The 20,534-nt window shown below is 47.8% G+C and overlaps 1 protein-coding gene across 3 annotated transcripts in view; it reads left to right on the top strand.

The window, feature by feature from the left end:
* LOC123481447 (pyruvate kinase PKM-like) overlaps window positions 1-20,534 on the top strand; it is a 35,547-nt gene that overhangs the window by 9,828 nt on the left and 5,185 nt on the right. For all 3 annotated transcript variants that reach the window (XM_045205674.1, XM_045205673.1, XM_045205672.1), the window contains exons 2-11: window positions 4,922-5,086; window positions 5,834-5,925; window positions 6,086-6,217; window positions 7,080-7,266; window positions 7,491-7,764; window positions 9,727-9,877; window positions 10,409-10,561; window positions 11,086-11,252; window positions 11,718-11,784; window positions 11,979-12,093. In XM_045205674.1, coding sequence (XP_045061609.1) covers window positions 4,948-5,086; window positions 5,834-5,925; window positions 6,086-6,217; window positions 7,080-7,266; window positions 7,491-7,764; window positions 9,727-9,877; window positions 10,409-10,561; window positions 11,086-11,252; window positions 11,718-11,784; window positions 11,979-12,093 — 1,477 coding nt within the window. In that variant the 5' untranslated portion in view covers window positions 4,922-4,947. The remainder of the gene's footprint in view (window positions 1-4,921; window positions 5,087-5,833; window positions 5,926-6,085; window positions 6,218-7,079; window positions 7,267-7,490; window positions 7,765-9,726; window positions 9,878-10,408; window positions 10,562-11,085; window positions 11,253-11,717; window positions 11,785-11,978; window positions 12,094-20,534) is intronic.

Here is a 20,534-nt window from a genome sequence, read left to right as displayed (position 1 = left end):
TGGACTCAAACTGCAGCCTTGTCTCACACCTCGACGTTGTGAAAATAATTATGTTCTTTGGTTTTTGATTTTTATTGCACACTTGTTTTCTGTGTACATACATTTTATTAAGTCATACACCTTACCACCAAGCCCACTTTGGAGAATTTTGTAGAATAGCCCTTCATGCCAAATAGAATCAAATGCTTTTTTAAAGTCAATAAAGCAAGCAAAGATTTTGCCCTCTTTTTTTTGGTGGACGTGTTTATTAATTAGTGTGTGTAAGGTGTGTATATGGTAAGTAGTGCGATGGTTAGGGAGAAAGTCAATTTGACATTTACTTATTACATTTTTTTCTTGAAGAAAGGTTTGAATTCTTGAATTCAAAATGCTACAGAAAACCTTTCCTAAGTTGCTGTTTACGCAAATTCCCCTGTAATTATTGGGGTCTGATTTGTCTACACATTTGTGGATAGGGGAGATGAGCCCCTGGTTCCAGACATCAGGAAAGCAGCCAGAAGTTAAAACTATGTTGAACAACTTAAGCACAGCATTTTGCAACTCAGGTGTGCTGTTTTTTGGTCAATTGCACTTTCAATTTCATCAAGTGTCTTGTTGGTATAATTCAATTTCTTGCATTTCAGTGTATGTTTATACTGTTTCAGAGTTTCAAAGTATTCATAGGGTAGATCTGGGTTGTTTTGCTGCTTATGTTTTTCATTTGACATTTGTCTTAGGTGTTTTCTAATTGTTTTACATTCGTTATCAAACCATTTTTCAGAAACATTTTGTTTTTTGTTTCTGATGTTGCATTTCTTTGGTTTTCTCAAATTTGCTTTCGATGCTGCTTTTTGGAAAATGCAATTGATGTTTTGAGTAGCCGAATTGACACCTTCTTTATTGTTTTGGTATTGTGAGTTATTGAAAAACTGTATAGAGTTCATCATTTCATTTGAGTTCAATGTTTCAATGAATCTCTCTGCACTGTTTTGAGCCCATCTGTACGATTGGTTCATGTTGTAGAGTTTATTGGGCTGTTTTTTTGAATGAATATTGCTGGTTAATTTCTTCAGAAACACGTTGATCTGACAGTGATCTGACAATGGTGTCTGTGGTCTGACAGTGAATGCACTAATGGAGAAGGGGTCAATGTCAATGATGGCATAATCGACTACACTTGTCCCAAGAGCTGAGCAGTAAGTAAATTGACCTAAAGAGTCCCCTCTGATTCTACCATTAAGCATGTACAGGCCTAAGGCTCGACAGAGATGCACTAACTCCTTCCCATTTTTGTTCAGTATTTGGTCAGGACTGTTTCTATTATTTATAATTGGGCTACTGTACAAGGAGGGGTGTCCAAATATGTGGTGGTTACCTCCCGCATCAGTGTAGTCAGGCTCAGAAACTGTTCCTGCATTGAAATCTCCACAAAGAAGCACTTTACCCTCTGCCTGAAAATGAATGATTTCTGTATGGAGATTGTTAAAATACTGATCATCATAATATGATGAATCTGAAGGAGGAGCATAAGCTGCACATATGTATACCTCATTGTCACAATAGATTGTACCTTTGTTAAGTTTTAACCAAATGTGATTAGCACCTTTTTTCATTTCATTCAGTGCTAAATCCTGCTTATGCCAAATGATGATTCCACCTGAGTCTCGGCCCCGTTTAACATTTTTATGTTTGATTGGTGGTAGTAAACTTTCTCTATAGCCTAAGGGACACTGAGTATCTATGTCTCCACGACACCATGTTTCCAGTAGGATTATGATGTCCTGTCCCTTGATGTTTTTAATCAATTCTGAGTACAGGCCCTGGATATTCCAAGAGCTGATAGTTAATGATCTCATTTATAATAAGTGATATTCACTGGTTTGAGTAAAGTACATTGAAAAAAAATTAAATAATAATAATAGTAATATATATATATACAGTGGGGAGAACAAATATTTGGGGCCATGTATCGCAAGATCTTGGCCAACAACCTCCTTCCCTCAGTAAGAGCATTGAAGATGGGTCGTGGCTGGGTCTTCCAGCATGACAACGACCCGAAACACACAGCCAGGGCAACTAAGGAGTGGCTCCGTAAGAAGCATCTCAAGGTCCTGGAGTGGCCTAGCCAGTCTCCAGACCTGAACCCAATAGAAAATCTTTGGAGGGAGCTGAAAGTCCGTATTGCCCAGCGACTGCCCCGAAACCTGAAGGATCTGTATGGAGGAGTGGGCCAAAATTCCTGCTGCAGTGTGTGCAAACCTGGTCAAGACCTACAGGAAACGTATGATCTCTGTAATTGCAAACAAAGGTTTCTGTACCAAATATTAAGTTCTGCTTTTCTGATGTATCAAATACTTATTTCATGCAATAAAATGCAAATGAATTACTTAAAAATCATACAATGTGATTTTCTGGATTTTTGTTTTAGATTCCGTCTCTCACAGTTGAAGTGTACCTATGATAAAAATTACAGACCTCTACATGCTTTGTAAGTAGGAAAACCTGCAAAATCGGCAGTGTATCAAATACTTGTTCTCCCCACTGTATATATATATACAGTGAGGGAAAAAAGTATTTGATCCCCTGCTGATTTTGTACGTTTGCCCACTTACAAAGACATGATCAGTCTATAATTTTAATGGTAGGTTTATTTGAACAGTGAGAGACAGAATAACAACAAAGAAATCCAGAAAAACGCATGTCAAAATGTTTTAAATTGATTTGCATTTTAATGAGGGAAATAAGTATTTGACCCCTCTGCAAAACATGACTTAGTACTTGGTGGCAAAACCCTTGTTGGCAATCACAGAGGTCAGACTGGCTAGGCCACTCCAGGACCTTAATGTGCTTCTTCTTGAGCCACTCCTTTGTTGCCTTGGCTGTTTGTTTTGGGTCATTGTCATGCTGGAATACCCATCCACAACCCATTTTCAATGCCCTGGCTGAGGGAAGGAGGTTCTGACCCAAGATTTGACTGTACATGGCCCCGTCCATCGTCCCTTTGATGAGGTGAAGTTGTCCTGTCCCCTTAGCAGAAAAACACCCCCAAAGCATAATGTTTCCACCTCCATGTTTGACGGTGGGGATGGTGTTCTTAGGGTCATAGGCAGCATTCCTCCTCCTCCAAACACAGCGAGTTGAGTTGATGCCAAAGAGCTCGTTTTTGGTCTCATCTGACCACAACACTTTCACCCAGTTCTCCTCTGAATCAATCAGAGGTTCATTGGCAAACTTCAGATGGCCCTGTATATGTGCTTTCTTGAGCAGGGAGACCTTGCGGGCGCTGCAGGATTTCAGTCCTTCACGGCGTAGTGTGTTACCAATTGTTTTCTTGGTGACTATGGTCCCAGCTGCCTTGAGATCATTGACAAGATCCTCCCGTGTAGTTCTGGGCTGATTCCTCACCGTTCTCATGATCATTGCAACTCCACGAGGTGAGATCTTGCATGGAGCCCCAGGCCGAGGGAGATTGACAGTTCTTTTGTGTTTCTTCCATTTGCGAATAATCGCACCAACTGTTGTCACCTTCTCACCAAGCTGCTTGGCGATGGTCTTGTAGCCCATTCCAGCCTTGTGTAGGTCTACAATCTTGTCCCTGACATCCTTGGAGAGCTCTTTGGTCTTGGCCATGGTGGAGAGTTTGGAATCTGATTGATTGATTGCTTCTGTGGACAGGTGTCTTTTATACAGGTAACAAGCTGAGATTAGGAGCACTCCTTTAAGAGTGTGCTCCCTAATCTCAGCTCGTTACCTGTATAAAAGACACCTGGGAGCCAGAAATCTTTCTGATTGAGAGGGGGTCAAATACTTATTTCCCTCATTAAAATGCAAATCAATTTATAACATTTTGTTGTTGTTATTCTGTCTCTAACTGTTCAAATAAACCTACCATTAAAATTATAGACTGATCATTTCTTTGTCAGTGGGCAAACCTACAAAATCAGCATGGGATCAAATACTTTTTTCCCTCACTGTATATATATATATATATATATATATATATATATGTTGTGTGTATGCGTTGGTCTTTATAAATTATTTATTTGCATGTGCTGGGCTTTAGCTGAGATTATTCGTTACAGAGAGTCAAGTATATATATATATATATATTCATTACATGTTACATGTTTTTAATGGATGGATTGCATTTCTATAGTCCCATAACTCACCCAGATCTCAAAGCACTTGACCTTGAACTCACCTCCCTCACCACCAGTCTAGAGCAACACCAATTAGGATCTCGATTCAATACGTAGCTCTGAAGACCTGCGCAACAGCGCCATAGAAATGGAAAGGCAGGGTTTCTGCGTTCGCGGAGATTCATTCACAGTAAACGCTATATATGTCGGCTCAATCAGAGATGATCTTGACATTTAAATCGCCCTACAGCGCTGATCTTTAGTGCTATGGATCGAATGGAGCCCCTATTACTGTACTGTATGTTTTGTTTATAAAGACACCAGCACCCAGACAGACTGCGCATCTGGTGTGTTTAGTCTATTAAAACAGACCACAAATTACAACCATTTGTCAGATTGCTTCTTGTCTCCAGAATGTCACGATTTCCATGTCAGGTTGTAAATGTCATGTAGTGGCAAGTCACAGCATCTGTCCTGTATGGCAGTATGTTACATTTCACGTGACGTTACCCCCCCTCCCCACACACACACACCCTCTCTTGAATGTCACTGTTCAGAATGCTGCATGTTAACCTCTCTCTCAATTAAATCTCAATTCAAAGGGCTTGGCATGGGAAACGTGTTTACATTGCCAAAGCAAGTGGAATAGACAATAAACAAAAAAGGAAATAAACAATCAGAAATGAACAGGCTTTACAAAAGTTTTAAAAGAATGTAGACATTTTTCTCTCTCTCTCTCTTTCTCTCTCTCTCTCTCTCTCTCTCTCTCTCTCTGTCTCTGTCTCTCTCGCTCTCTCTCTCAGCTCGTATAAGGCGTTACTCTGACGTCATGCCCCTCCCAGACTCCTTCATTCAGAAGCAGCAGCTGGACGCCAGCATGGCCGACACCTTCCTGGAACACCTGTGTCTGCTGGACATCGACCAGGAGCCAATCACAGCCCGCAACACCAGCATCATCTGCACCATCGGTGAGTTAAATAACCAATCATCTGCACCACATGTCAAAACTCACGGAGGGCTGAGTGTCTGCGGGTTTTCGCTCCACCCTTGTACTTGGTGGATGAATTAAGGTCACTAATTATTAAGGAACTCCCCTCACCTGGTTGTCTAGGTATTAATTGAAAGGAAAAAACACCCCTGATCTACATCATTGGTGAGTTAAATAACCAATCAGCTAGACCATCGGTGAGTTAAATAACCAATCATCTGCACCATCAGTGAGTTAAATAACCTTTTGTTTTGTGTAGCTTATGTTGGTAGTCCTATGTGGCTCAGTTGGTAGAGCATGGCGCTTGCAACGCCAGGGTTGTGAGTTTCGATTTGCACAGGGAACATGTACAAAAAAGTGTGAGAATCTATGCACTCACTACTATAAGTCTCTCTGGATAAGAGTGCCTGCTAAATGCAGGTACAGTATAGGTAGACCCTCTGATTCATTCATTATGGCTGTGCAGAGTGGACTATATGGGCTAGGGGTTAGAGCTCAGCAGATCTAGGTTGGTGTGTTGTTGGCTGGCAAGCTGGGTATTGGCTGGGTGTTGGTGATTGACATCCCACTGACTGCACTGTTGATGATGTATCAGAGTGGATTGATTGAAAGCTGACTGACCAATGAACTGCTGGACAACCCATGGTCTTTGTTTTATCTGTCTCTTTTCCTCTTGTTCACTCTCTCTCTCTCTCTCTCTCTCTCTCTCTCTCTCTCTCTCTCTCAGGTCCTGCATCTCGCTCCATCCCCAAACTGCAGGAGATGGTGAAAGCAGGAATGAACATCGCTCGACTCAACTTCTCTCATGGCTCTCACGAGGTGTGTTTGTCTCTGTCATAACCTGTCTTGCAAGTAATCACTCATCTGACACAACTGTCAATCCCATCATATCAGTTTAGTAACAGCTATTCTCTCTCTCTCTCTCTCTCTCTCTCTCTCTCTCACTCTATAACTCTCTCTCCCTATCTCCCTCCTTCAGTACCATGGTGAGACCATCAAGAACATCCGGGAGGCGGTCGAGACCATAACCACTGACCCCTTATATTACAGGCCGGTAGCCATCGCCTTGGATACCAAAGGCCCCGAGATACGCACAGGCCTGGTCCGAGGGGTAAACCAGCATTTCATCACTACTTACCATTCTATCCAATGGGATTACATTCCCTACAGCCAGACTGGTCAGTTATCCAGTTTAGGGTGAGGGTCAACAGACCAGGAGAGTGTGACAAGTGTTGACTGACCATCCTGGTTGTTTTGGTGGTTTTCTATCCTGGACACAGACTCAGATTATGCAACAGTATCAACAGTAGTGAGAAAGATGCCTTCTCAGCATCAGAACAGGACAAGTGTTTGGGCACCAGAGGAGGCTGGTGGGAGGATTTATAGGACAGGCTCATTGTAATGGCTGGAATGGAATCAATGGAACGGTATCAAACACATCAAACATATGGAAACCACATGTTTGGCTCCGTTCCATTTATCTCATTTCAGCCATTACGATGAGCCCGTCCTCCTATAGCTCCTCCCACCAGCCTCCTCTGTTGGGCACTGATCTGTTTGTAATAGCACTGGTCCTGCCAATGGGAAGTTCAATATCCTTTAGAAATAATAAAAACCTAGCTTATTGTCTGCTACATGGTTCTACATGTGAGGAAGATAAGGCAATGTCTAGCCTGTGTGTGTGTGTGTGTGTGTGTGTGTGTGTGTGTGCATGCGTGCCTGCGAGTGTGCGCGCATGCGTGTGCATGCTCATCTGCCTGCCATTACTTACTAACACTGACTTTGCTGATAGTTGGTTTATTGAGGAAAGGTTGTACTTACTAAATGACTGTGATATATATATATGGTTGTCTCACCTAGCTATCTTAAGATGGATGCACTAACTGTGTGGCTCTGGATAAGAGAGTCTGCTAAATGACTGAAATGTAAAAGTTAAGATGTGTGTATTATTCTGTGTGTGTCTGTGTGTGCAGACTGCAGAGCAGGAGGTGGAGCTGGAGCGTGGGGCCAGTGTGCGTGTGGTGACAGGGGAGGGGGACAGGGACAGTACGGATGGGAACGTGATCTGGGTGGACTACCCCAAACTGCCTCAGGTTCTGGACAAGGGAGGGAGGATCTACATCGACGACGGACTCATCGGACTAAAAGTTCTGGAGACAGGTAACACATATAACACACACACACACACAAACATACTGCCCGTAAACACAATACTGGAGATACAATGTAGGTCACACGCATGCATGATCATACTGCTGGAGATACGTAAAGACAAGCCATAATCAGCTACATGTGTAAACATGTAAACATTCTCTACTTCTGTCTCATGATCTGTTCATCTTATTCCTCCCTTCCTTCCTTCTCTCCCTCTCTCCTCTCTCCAGGTCCAGACTGGGTGGAGGCGCAGGTAGAGAGTGGCGGTGTTCTGGGCAGCCGTAAAGGTGTCAACCTGCCAGGGTGTGACCTGGTGGACATGCCCGCTGTGAGTGAACGTGATGAGGGGGACCTGAGGTTCGGCGTGGCCCAGGGGGTGGACATGGTGTTCGCCAGCTTCATCCGCTGTGCCCAGGACGTCAGGGAGGTCCGACGGGCCCTGGGGGCCTTCGGAAAGGACATCAAAGTGGTCAGCAAGGTGGAGAGTCGCCAGGGAGTACAGAAGTGAGTGTCTGTGGAGGAGAAGAGAGAGCGGAAGAGACACACATCCATGCACACACACACACATACAGAGTCAACAACATGAATAGAATACCCTTCATTGAATGAGTAGCTTTACAGTCTCAGATTTACACATGAACAGCACGTATGTTCAGCCTCAGTAGATGGATAGCCTGCTGTCAATACCTGCCGTTGACCTTGGAACCACATGACTCATTCAGTATCCACTCACAGTGGATTTGTGTGGATGACCATTCTCTAACAATAAGATTATATAGTCTACAGTACAACAGTAAGACATACAGTATGTGGACATCCCTTCAAATTAGTGGATTCGGCTATTTCAGCCACACCCGTTGCTGACAGGTGTATAAAATTGAGCACACCGCCATGCAATCTCCATAGACAAACATTGGCAGTAGGATTGCCTTACTGGAGAGCTCAGTGACTTTCAACGTGGCACCGTCATAGGATGCCACATTTCCAATAAGTCAGTTCGTAAAATTCAGCCCTGCTAGAGCTGCCCTGGTCAACTGTAAGTGCTGTTATTGTGAAGTGGAAGCGTCTAGGAGCAAGAACGGGACTGCCGAGTGCTGAAGCACGTAGCGCATCAACATCGTCTGTCCTCGGTTTCAACACTCACTACCGGGTTCCAAACTGCCTCTGGAAGCAACGTCTGCACAAGAACTGTTCGTCGGGAACTTGATTAAATGGGTTTCCATGGCCGAGCAGCCGCACACAAGCCTAAGATCACCATGCGCAATGCCAAGCGTCAGCTGGAGTGGTGTAAAGCTCGCCGCCATTGGACTCTGGAGCAGTGGAAACGCGTTCTCTGGAGTGATGAATCACGCTTCACCATCTGGCAGTCCGACAGACGAATCTGGGTTTGGTGGCTGCCAGGAGAACGCTACCTGCCAGAATGCATAGTGCCAACTGTAAAGTTTGGTGGAGGAGGAATAATGGTCTGGGGCTGTTTTTCATGGTTTGGGCTAGGCCCCTTAGTTCCAGTGAAGGGAAATCTTACTGCTACAGCATACAATGACATTCTAGACGATTCTGAGCTTCCAACTTTGTGGCAACAGTTTGGGGAAGGCCCTTTTCTGTTTCAGCATGACAATGCCCCCATGCACAAAGCGAGGTTCATACAGAAATGGTTTGTTGAGATCGGTGTGGAAGAACTTGACTGGCCTGCTTAGAGCCCTGACCTCAACCCCATCAAACACCTTTGAGATGAATTGGAACGCCGACTGCGAGCCAGCCCTAATCGCCCAACATCAGTACCCGACCACCAGAAGAGTGGAGACTGTTATAGCATCAAAGGGGGGACCAACTCCATATTAATTGCCATGATTTTGGAATTAGATGTTCGACGAGCAGGTGTCCACATACTTTTGCTAATGTAGTGTATGTAGTGGTAGAGTAGTGGTGTAATAATGTTTTTGTATGATGTACTGTTTTTTTTTATGGTGAAGTAATTTCCTTCATGTTGTTTGGACCCAGGAAGAGTAGCTGCTGCCTTGGCAGGAACTACTGGGGATCCTTAATAAATCCATATAAAGCCACTCTGCAGTATCGTGACCACGGAATTAAATAGAACATTATATTGTATCTCTACTATCATAACAGACACATTACCTTTGACAGCAATGGTGATGTTTAACCACATGTCACTGATAACCACATGTCTGGATGTTATAGATCTATAATCACACTGATGGCTGACAGCAGAGTGATGGATGAGGATGTGTCAGAGCTATATAGAATCTGGATGTTATATATCTATGATACATCACCCATAAGTCATGTCTCCATTTCTCCTTCCTCCTCCTACCCTTTCTCACCCTCCCTCCCTCTCTCTCCTCCCTCTCTCATCATACCCTTCACCTGCCCTCTCATCCTTTCTTCCTCCCTTTAATTCTCACCCTCCCTCCCTATCTCTCTCCTCCCTCCCTCCCTCGCTCTCAGTTTCTTGGAGATCCTGGCAGAGAGTGATGGGGTGATGGTTGCCAGGGGCGACCTGGGCATAGAGATCCCTGCAGAGAAAGTCTTCATCGCTCAGAAGATGATGATTGGACGCTGCAACTCCGCTGGCAAGCCTGTCATCTGTGCCACACAGGTCAGAGGACACACACACACACACATACACTCACACACTCCTGGAGCCATGTTGAGTCAGGGTGTTGTATGGTACAGCTCTTGACTCAGAGTGACAGCGTTATAGCAGGTTTGCTTTAAAAGGCCAAAATGCACACATGCACATGCAGACACACACACACACACACACACACATCAATACTTCAGGGCATAAAGAGCAGGACATACACATGCAGTTGGATGTGTTACGTAGGATATTAGCAACAGGACACAAAATATAATGATGATAAGATAGATACTCTCTCTCACGCACATGCACACACACACACACACACACATAGACATGGACACACACACTCCTCGGTCTCACGTTTTCTCTGTCTCCTTCACATTGACTCATATGGCTAGACTCTGTGTGGAGTCTCACTAATATCAATAACCATCCCTCCCCATCACTCTACCCATTATTTTCTCAGTGTCTTCTCTCATGTTGCCCTGTCTGATGGGTGTGACGTCGGTAACGTCGGTAACGGTGTGTGTGTGTGTGTGGTAGATGTTGGAGAGCATGGTAGCCCACCCCAGGCCTACACGTGCGGAGGGCAGTGACGTAGCTAACGCAGTGTTGGATGGAGCCGACTGTGTGATGCTCTCTGGAGAGACGGCTAAAGGACTGTTCCCTGTCGAGGCTGTGGCCATGATGCACTTGGTCAGTGTGTGGAGAGTAGAAAGTCCATTCTATTAAATAATAATTTGGTGGGTGCTTATATTTAAAAAATTGTTTTACAAAAATGTATGCACTCACTAACTGTAAGTCGCTCTGGATAAGAGCGTCTGCTAAATGACTAAAATGTCAAATGTAAATGTATTATACATGTGGAAATGTTATTTTTGACATATCCCAACTCCCACTGAGACACCCTCAGAGAGTGGGGTCACGGCCAACCATTATCAATGGCGACCCTGGAGCAATTAAGGTTAAGTGCCTTGCTCAAGGGCACAGCTACATATTTTTCACTTTTTTATGCTCGGGTATTCAAACTAGCGACCTTTCGGTTACTGGCCCAGCGCTCTAACCGCTAGGCTACCTGCCATCTGACAAATATGGAGAGTTGGGCTGTAGGACACTTTCAAGGAATCAAAATGTCTGATAAACTTAGATTTTATGGTGACCTATCCCTTGAACTATTCCCCCTTCATCTCTGTCACACACCACACCACACACACCTACAGATCTGCAGGGAGGCGGAGGCGGCCATCTTCCAACAGCAGTTGTTTGAGGAGCTCCGTCGTCTGACCCCTCTGTCCAATGACCCTACTGAGGTCACTGCTATAGGAGCTGTAGAGTCCTCCTTCAAATGCTGTGCTGGAGCCATCATAGTACTCACTACTACTGGCAGGTATGCTATTACACACACACACACACAGTCTTGCGCAGCTAACCTTGTCGGGACATACAATTCAGTCCCATTCAAAATCCTATTTTCCCTAACCCTAAACTTAACCCTAACCAGTACCCTTACCCTAACCCTAACTTTAACCCTAACCTTAACCCAAAAACCTAACCTTAACCCTAAACCTAACCCTAGCGCCTAACTCTAAACCTAATTCTAACCCTAACACTAATTCTAACCTTAACCCTAAACCCCCTAGAAATAGCATTTGACCTTGTGGGGACCAACAAAGTGTCCCCAGTTGGTCACATTTCTCTTGGTTTACTATACTTGTGGAGACTTCTGGTCCCCACAAGAATAGTTAAACACGTCCACACACACACACACACGTACTGTACATGCAAACACACACATGCTCACTAACTCCAACCCTCTGGCTTTCTGCTCGTTCTATTCCTCTCTCTCTCCCAGGTCAGCCCAGCTCCTGTCCCGGTATCGCCCACGCTGTCCCATCGTCGCGGTAACAAGAAGTCCTCAGGTGAGATAGAATACTGGCCCACTCTACGAGTCACAACCCCTAAGGTTAGGTTTAGGATTGTTGTTTGAATGTATATGTGGTTGTAACCTGTAGAGTGGGGCTGTTACCTGCCTCCCTCAGGGTAAAGGTAAAGGCTGTTAGTAGTGGTGGTGTGATGCGGTATGTGTGTGTGTGTGTGTGTGTTCTGTCCCCAGGTGGCACGTCAAGCCCAGCTGCTGAGGGGTGTGTTCCCAGTGCTGTTCCACCCCCTCCCTGCCCCCGTCTGGGCTGACGATGTAGACAACAGAGTCAACTTTGGCTTGAACATAGGTCTGTGTGTGTGTGTGTGTGTGTCTCTGAGAGAGAGAGAGAGAGAGAGAGAGAGAGAGAGAGAGAGAGAGAGAGAGAGAGAGAGAGAGAGAGAGAGAGAGAGAGAGAGAGAGAGAGAGAGAGAGAGAGAGAGAGAGAGAGAGAGAGAGAGAGAGAGAGAGAGAGAGAGAGAGAGAGAGAGAGAGAGAGAGAGAGAGAGAGAGAGAGAGAGAGAGATTTAAATAATCTTTATTGGGTCTGGGAGCCCACCACACAATAAATACTCATACAAAACCGTAGTTACACATCAATTAAAAACACAACTCCAATTCCTCCTCCACAGTAACTAAACACAACAGCCTCTGAATACCCCATATACTCATAAAAAGATAAATATTGTTGACAAGTTTATAATAGGCAAACTCAACCCTTATTCTCGCTGCCAACATTCCCTCCAGCATTCCCACCACATCCACAGACCCCTGTCCCCGAATACTGTTCTTTCGGGTCTTCCATATCGCTAATTTTGCTGCCCCTAACACAAAATTAAGCAACACAACTACACCTTTTTGGCTAAACCTGTACTTTGGCCCAAATATATACAGTTGAGAAGAGAAAACCTCTCCCAAAGTTGAGAACCAATTAGTGATCAGGTCAATCATCCCGACCAACCTGGGACACTAAAAACAGATGTGCCAGAGTTTCAGACTCAGCACAGAATGGACACTCCTCCCCAACAGTAGGATCCAGGTGTACCAGATGCATGTTGGTGGCTATGGCTCCATGTATTATCCTCCATTGGAGGTCAGCTGTCCTCTTATTAATAGGCAGTTTGTATAATGATCGCCAACAGCCTTTTGGGGAGGCACCTGGACCAAGCACACCCGCCCACCTCGTCGATTTTACCCCTTCCACGGAAGAGGCATGGGACACCTTTACACATATTCTGTACATGGCCTTCTTTCCCACCTCCTTGAACTCCCCCAGCTCCGGGGTATCAAAGGAAAGCAGCATCCCCACGTCCTCCTCGAATGCCCCCGCCGCAGCACTAACAATCAGTGCAGGGAACACATAATCCAGACCCTCCTTCCACCGATCAGAATTGGAAGTGTCAGTCACATACTGCAGATGAAGTACTGGCAAGGAGTCACAGACCTCAGCGACGACCTTCCTCAGTAGGCGAGACGATCGGATCCCCGCTCTTTCTCCCAGCTCCTCCAACGACCTACAGTGGGGAGAACAAGTATTTGATACACTGTGTCAGAAGGGAACCGATGTGGATGTGGTGGAGGAGTCAGGCGCAGGACACAGAGGTTAAGTCCAACAGACTTTAATAAACCAAAGTCAAATGTCCAAAAGTCACACGACCTCGACAAAACAAGAGGCGAGGGAGAATTACGCATATACGCGTAAACACTAAACATAAAACAAACAGAGTGCAAACACGTAGCTCCGAACAGCATGACAGTGAAATAACAACACACAATAATACTAACACAAAACAAGGAACTTATAGGGCACGCAATCAACTCACAAATGGCCACAGGTGATACAGACAGACAAAAGCAATCGACTGACGAAACATAGAGCGGTGGCAGCTAGTACTCCGGGGACGGCGCTCGCCGAAGCCTGCCCGAACCAGGAGGAGGAGCAGTCTCGGCTGAAACCGTGACAGTACCCCCCCCTTGACGCGCGGCTCCAGCCGTGCGCCGACCCCGGCCTCGGGGACGGCCAGGAGGACGCGGACCCGGGCGCGTGGGATGCCCATGGTGAAACTCAGTCAGGAGGGATGGATCGAGTATGTCCCTCCTGGGTACCCAGCACCGTTCCTCCGGACCGTACCCCTCCCACTCCACGAGATACTGGAGACCACTCATCCGGCGCCTCGAGTCCAAGATGGTCCGGACCCGGTACGCCGGGGCCCCCTCGATGTCCAAAGGGGGCGGAGGGGTCTCTCCTATCCTATCTTCTTGGAGTGGGCCAGCTACCACCGGCCTGAGAAGAGACACATGGAACGAGGGGTTAATATTTTTATACTCTATAGGCAGTTGTAACCTGTAACACACCTCGTTCAATCTTCTCAGGACTTTGAAGGGCCCCACAAACCGCCCGACCCAGCTTCCGGCAGGGCAGGCGGAGGGGCAGGTTTCGAGTCGAGAGCCAGACTCGATCTCCCGGTGCGTACACCGGTCCCTCACTGCGGTGGCGGTCGGCGCTCGCCTTTTGTTGACGGATGGCACGCTGCAGATGGACATGGGCAGCGTCCCCACGTCTCCTCCGAGCGCCGAATCCACTCGTCCACCGCAGGAGCCTCGATCTGGCTCTCGTGCCATGGTGCCAGGACCGGCTGATAGCCTAAAACACACTGGAAAGGTGTTAAATTGGTGGAGGAGTGGCGGAGAGAGTTCTGGGCCATCTCTGCCCAGGGGATGAACCTAGACCACTCCTCCGGCCGGTCCCGGCAATAGGACCTCAAAAACCTACCCACATCCTGGTTGACACGTTCCACCTGCCCATTGCTCTCTGGGTGGTACCCCGAGGTAAGGCTTACCGAGACCCCCAACCGTTCCATGAACGCCCCCAAACTCTGGAGGTGAACTGGGGACCTCGGTCAGACACTATATCCTCGGGGACCCCATAGTGCCGGAAAACATGGGTAAATAGGGCCTCAGCGGTTTGTAGGGCAGTAGGGAGACCCGGCATGGGAAGGAGACGACAGGCCTTGGAAAACCGATCCACAACGACCAAAATGGTGGTATTCCCCTGGGAGGGGGAAGATCGATTACGAAATCCACCGATAGGTGGGACCATGGTCGTTATGGAACGGGCAGGGGGTGTAGCTTACCCCTGGGCAAATGTCTAGGCGCCTTACACTGGGCACACACCGAGCAGGAGGAGACATAAACCCTCACATCCCTAGCTAACGTTGGCCACCAGTATTTCATGCTAAGACAGTGCACGGTCCGGCCAATACCTGGATGTCCAGAGGAGGGTGATGTATGAGCCCAATAAATCAGTCGATCACGAATCTCGAGCGGAACGTACGTCCGCCCCCACAGGACACTCGGGGGGAGTAGGGTCGGTGCGCAGTGCCCGCTCGATTTCCGCACGACCTCCCATACCACCGGAGCCACCAAACAAGACTCCGGCAATATGGAAGTAGGCTCGTTGGACCTCTCCTCTGTGTCATACCGCCGGGACAGGGCGTCTGCCTTACCATTCTGGGACCCAGGGATGTATGTGATTTTAAAAACGAACCGGGTTAGGAACATGTTCCACCTAGCCTGACGAGGGTTCAATCTCCGAGCTGCCCGGATGTACTCCAGGTTACGGTGATCAGTCAGAATGAGGAAAGGGTGTTGAGCCCCCTCAAGCCAATGCCTCCACACCTTTAGGGCCTGGACTACGGCTAACAGCTCCCTGTCCCCAACATCATAATTACACTCCGCCGAGCTGAGCTTCTTAGAGTAGAACGCACAGGGACGGAGTTTAGGTGGCGTGCCGGACCGTTGTGACAGAACTGCCCCAATACCGGTCTCGGAAGCGTCTACCTCTACTTGGAAGGGTAAAGAGGGATCCGGATGCGCCAGCACAGGGGCCGAGGTGAACAGGTTCTTTAGTTTGACAAATGACCTGTCCGCCTCAGCCGACCACTGCAAACGAACCGGACCCCCCTTTAGCAGGGACGTAATGGGAGCTGCAACCTGTCCAAAACCCCGAATAAACCTCCGGTAGTAATTAGCAAAACCCAAGAACTGCTGCACCTCTTTTACAGTGGTTGGAGTTTGCCAATTACGCACGGCCGATACCCGGTCTACCTCTATCTCCACGCCAGACGCAGACAACCGATAACCCAAAAAGGAGACGGACTCCTGGAAGAACAGGCATTTCTCTGCCTTGACATACCGGTCATGCTCCAACAGTCTTCTCAACACTCGGCGCACCTGGGCTACATGCTCGGCTCGTGTAGAAGAATACACTAGGATGTCGTCGATGTAAACTACTACACCCTGCCCATGCATGTCCCGGAAAATCTCGTCAACAAAGGATTGGAAGACTGAAGGAGCATTCATTAACCCGTATGGCATGACGAGATACTCGTAATGACCCGAGGTGGTGCTAAATGCTGTTTTCCATTCATCCCCCCTCCCTAATGCGCACCAGATTGTAAGCGCTCCTGAGATCCAACTTTGTGAAGAACCGCGCTCCGGCGTAATGACTCCGTCATCGCCCGCAATCAGTGGAAGTTGGTAACTGTATTTAACTGTGATCTGATTGAGACTCCGGTAATCAATACACGGCGCAATCCCCGTCCTTCTTCTTCACAAAGAAGAAACTCGAGGAGACTGGGGAAGTAGAGGACCGTATGTATCCCTGTGCCAAGGACTCGGCTATGTAAGTCTCCATAGCCGCTGTTTCCTCTTGAGACAGGGGATACACATGACTCCGTGGCAGAGCCGCTCCTGTTTGGAGATTTATCGCACAGTCCCCCTGTCTATGAGGAGGTAGCCGTGTTGCCCTCGATTTGCTAAACACAAGTGCTAAATCCTCATACTCAGGGGGAATGCGCAGTGCGGGCACTTGGTTCGGACTCTCTACCGAGGTCGCCCCTACGGAAACACCTAAACATCTCCCTACACACTGGGCAGACCACTCCCATAAGAGCTCTCTGTTGCCACGCTATGGTAGGATCATGGGTGCTTAACCAGGGAAGGCCCAACACCACGGGTACGCAGGAGAGTCAATCAGATAAAACTGAATGATCTCCTCATGACCCCCCTGCGTCGTCATCGTCAGTGGTGCTGTGACTTCCCTGATCAGGCCCGACCCCAACGGCCGGCTGTCTAATGCGTGGACAGGAAATGGAGCTTCTACCGGCCGAAGGGGAATTCCTAACCTACAACAAAATGCCCGATCAATAAAGTTCCCAGCTGCGCCTGAATCTACTAGCGCCTTATGCTGGGAATGAGGTGCCACCTGTGGAAATTTCACAGGAATACTCATGTGACCAACAGAAAGCTCTGGGTAAGTGGGGCGCCTGCTCACCTGAAATGACTCCCCAGTGCGTGGCCTGTTGTCACCTCTCCCAGGAGACCCTCCCCAGCACCTGGCCGCGGTGTGTCCTCCACGACCACAGGTGGTGCAGGGGATGGCCCCCCTCGGGTTACCTCTCCTCCTCTCTCTAGCGCCAGCACCCCCGAGCTCCATGGGGATCGGCTCGGAGGTGCTGGAGGGCGGAATGGACGACCCCCACTCGGGACGTCCGCGGGTGGCCAGCAGGGTGTCTAGACGGATGGAAATGTCCACCAACTGGTCGAACGACAGGTTGGTGTCCCTGCAGGCCAGCTCACGACGAACGTCCTCTCGTAGGCTACACCGGTAGCGGTCGATGAGGGCCCTCTCATTCCACCCCGCATCCGCTGCTAGTGTCCGGAACTCTAGTGCGAACTCCTGTGCGCTCCTCTTCTCCTGTCGGAGGTGGAACAGACGCTCTCCCGCCGCTTTCCTCTCAGGTGGATGATCGAAGAAAGCCCTGAAGCGGCGGGAGAACTCCGCGTAGGTGATGGTTGCGGCGTCTATTCCCCTCCATTCGGCGTTGGCCCACTCCAACGCCTTGCCGGATAGACAGGAGATGAGGGCGGAGACGCTCGTATCCCGAGGGCGCCGGGTGTGTGGTGGCCAGGTAAAGTTCCACCTGCAGGAGAAATCCCTGACACCCGGCTGCAGAACCGTCATATGCCCTCGGGAGCGAGAGCCGAATGCCACTGGGTTCCGGTGCTGAGAGAGGAGGACTGGCCGTTGGTGATGGGATGTTGTAAGGGTGCGTGGGCACCTCTCTATTCACCAACCGGCGCAGAGTGTTGGACACATCCTCCATGGCGGCCCCGAGTTGCCGGATCATGGTGTCCTGGTAGTTGATCCGGTATTCCAGGGATTCGGGTGCCGCCGCTGTTCCTGCTGACTCCATGTTGGGTGTGTTGTTCTGTCAGAAGGGAACCGATGTGGATGTGGTGGAGGAGTCAGGCGCAGGACACAGAGGTTAAGTCCAACAGACTTTAATAAACCAAAGTCAAATGTCCAAAAGTCACACGACCTCGACAAAACAAGAGGCGAGGGAGAATTACGCATATACGCGTAAACACTAAACATAAAACAAACAGAGTGCAAACACGTAGCTCCGAACAGCATGACAGTGAAATAACAACACACAATAATACTAACACAAAACAAGGAACTTATAGGGCACGCAATCAACTCACAAATGGCCACAGGTGATACAGACAGACAAAAGCAATCGACTGACGAAACATAGAGCGGTGGCAGCTAGTACTCCGGGGACGGCGCTCGCCGAAGCCTGCCCGAACCAGGAGGAGGAGCAGTCTCGGCCGAAACCGTGACACACTGCCGATTTTGCAGGTTTTCCTACTTACAAAGCATGTAGAGGTCTGTAATTTTTATCATAGGTACACTTCAACTGTGAGAGACGGAATCTAAAACAAAAATCCAGAAAATCACATTGTATGATTTTTAAGTAATTAATTTGCAATTTATTGCATAACATAAGTATTTGATACATCAGAAAAGCAGAACTTAATATTTGGTACAGAAACCTTTGTTTGCAATTACAGATATCATACGTTTCCTGTAGTTCTTGACCAGGTTTGCACACACTGCAGCAGGGATTTTGGCCCACTCCTCCATACAGACCTTCTCCAGATCCTTCAGGTTTCGGGGCTGTCGCTGGGCAATACGGACTTTCAGCTCCCCTCCAAAGATTTTCTATTGGGTTCAGGTCTGGAGACTGGCTAGGCCACTCCAGGACCTTGAGATGCTTCTTACGGAGCCACTCCTTAGTTGCCCTGGCTGTGTGTTTCGGGTCGTTGTCATGCTGGAAGACCCAGCCACGACCCATCTTCAATGCTCTTACTGAGGGAAGGAGGTTGTTGGCCAAGATCTCGCGATACATGGCCCCATCCATCCTCCCCTCAATACGGTGCAGTCGTCCTGTCCCCTTTGCAGAAAAGCATCCCCAAAGAATGATGTTTCCACCTCCATTCTTCACGGTTGGGATGGTGTTCTTGGGGTTGTACTCATCCTTCTTCTTCCTCCAAACACGGCAAGTGGAGTTTAGACCAAAAGCTCTATTTTTGTCTCATCAGACCACATGACCTTCTCCCATTCCTCCTCTGGATCATCCAGATGGTCATTGGCAAACTTCAGACGGGCCTGGACATGCTCTGGCTTGAGCAGGGGGACCTTGCGTGCGCTGCAGGATTTTAATCCATGATGGCGTAGTGTGTTACTAATGATTTTCTTTGAGACTGTGGTCCCAGCTCTCTTCAGGTCATTGACCAGGTCCTGCCGTGTAGTTCTGGGCTGATCCCTCACCTTCCTCATGATCATTGATGCCCCACGAGGTGAGATCTTGCATGGAGTTCCAGACCGAGGGTGATTGACCGTCATCTTGAACTTCTTCCATTTTCTAATAATTGTGCCAACAGTTGTTGCCTTCTCACCAAGCTGCTTGCCTATTGTCCTTTAGCCCATCCCAGCCTTGTGCAGGTCTACAATTTTATCCCTGATGTCCTTACACAGCTCTCTGGTCTTGGCCATTGTGGAGAGGTTGGAGTCTGTTTGATTGAGTGTGTGGACAGGTGTCTTTTATACAGGTAACGAGTTCAAACAGGTGCAGTTAACACAGGTAATGAGTGGAGAACAGGAGGGCTTCTTAAAGAAAAACTAACAGGTCTGTGAGAACCGGAATTCTTACTGGTTGGTAGGTGATCAAATACTTATGTCATGCAATAAAATGCAAATTAATTATTTAAAAATCATACAATGTGATTTTCTTGATTTTTGTTTTAGATTCCGTCTCTCACAGTTGAAGTGTACCTATGATAAAAATTACAGACCACTACATGCTTTGTAAGTAGGAAACCCTGCAAAATCGGCAGTGTATCAAATACTTGTTCTCCCCACTGTATTCCTGTTCCGCATCAGATGACCCAGCTTAGTACACCCCACACCTAACAGGCATGAACGTAGGCTAGCTGAACCCAGAACACGGGACTGGATGGCAGTGTTATGAAAAAGAGGCTCTTCAAAAAGCCACATCCCTGGTGGCGTGCAGGCCTTACGGGACTTGACCAGAACTCTCCGAGCCTGCATAACAGACTCACAGCTTTAAGAGGAAAGGGTGCTTGTCTAATCCCAAACAGCCTGCTCTCCTCATCAATGTGTAGGCTGTGTCAACCCAGCTAGAACCGTCACTGTACAACAGTCTCTGTGCTGCTTGAAGCCGGAAAGCCATGATCCTGGAAGAAATGTCCACCAGGCCTTGCCCACCCTCGTGCAGTGGCAAGTACAGGGCTGAAGCTTTAATCCAATGTTGTCCAGACCAGAAGAAATTGACAAGGGTCCTCTGAAGCTCTTGTATCAGACCCTTTGGTGGCTGCAAAATC

The sequence above is a fragment of the Coregonus clupeaformis genome, chromosome 20, assembly GCF_020615455.1.
Source record: "Coregonus clupeaformis isolate EN_2021a chromosome 20, ASM2061545v1, whole genome shotgun sequence".
Classification (NCBI taxonomy): Eukaryota; Metazoa; Chordata; class Actinopteri; order Salmoniformes; family Salmonidae; genus Coregonus; species Coregonus clupeaformis.
Note: the sequence above shows the minus strand (reverse complement) of the source record. Positions and strands in the feature narration are given on the sequence as shown.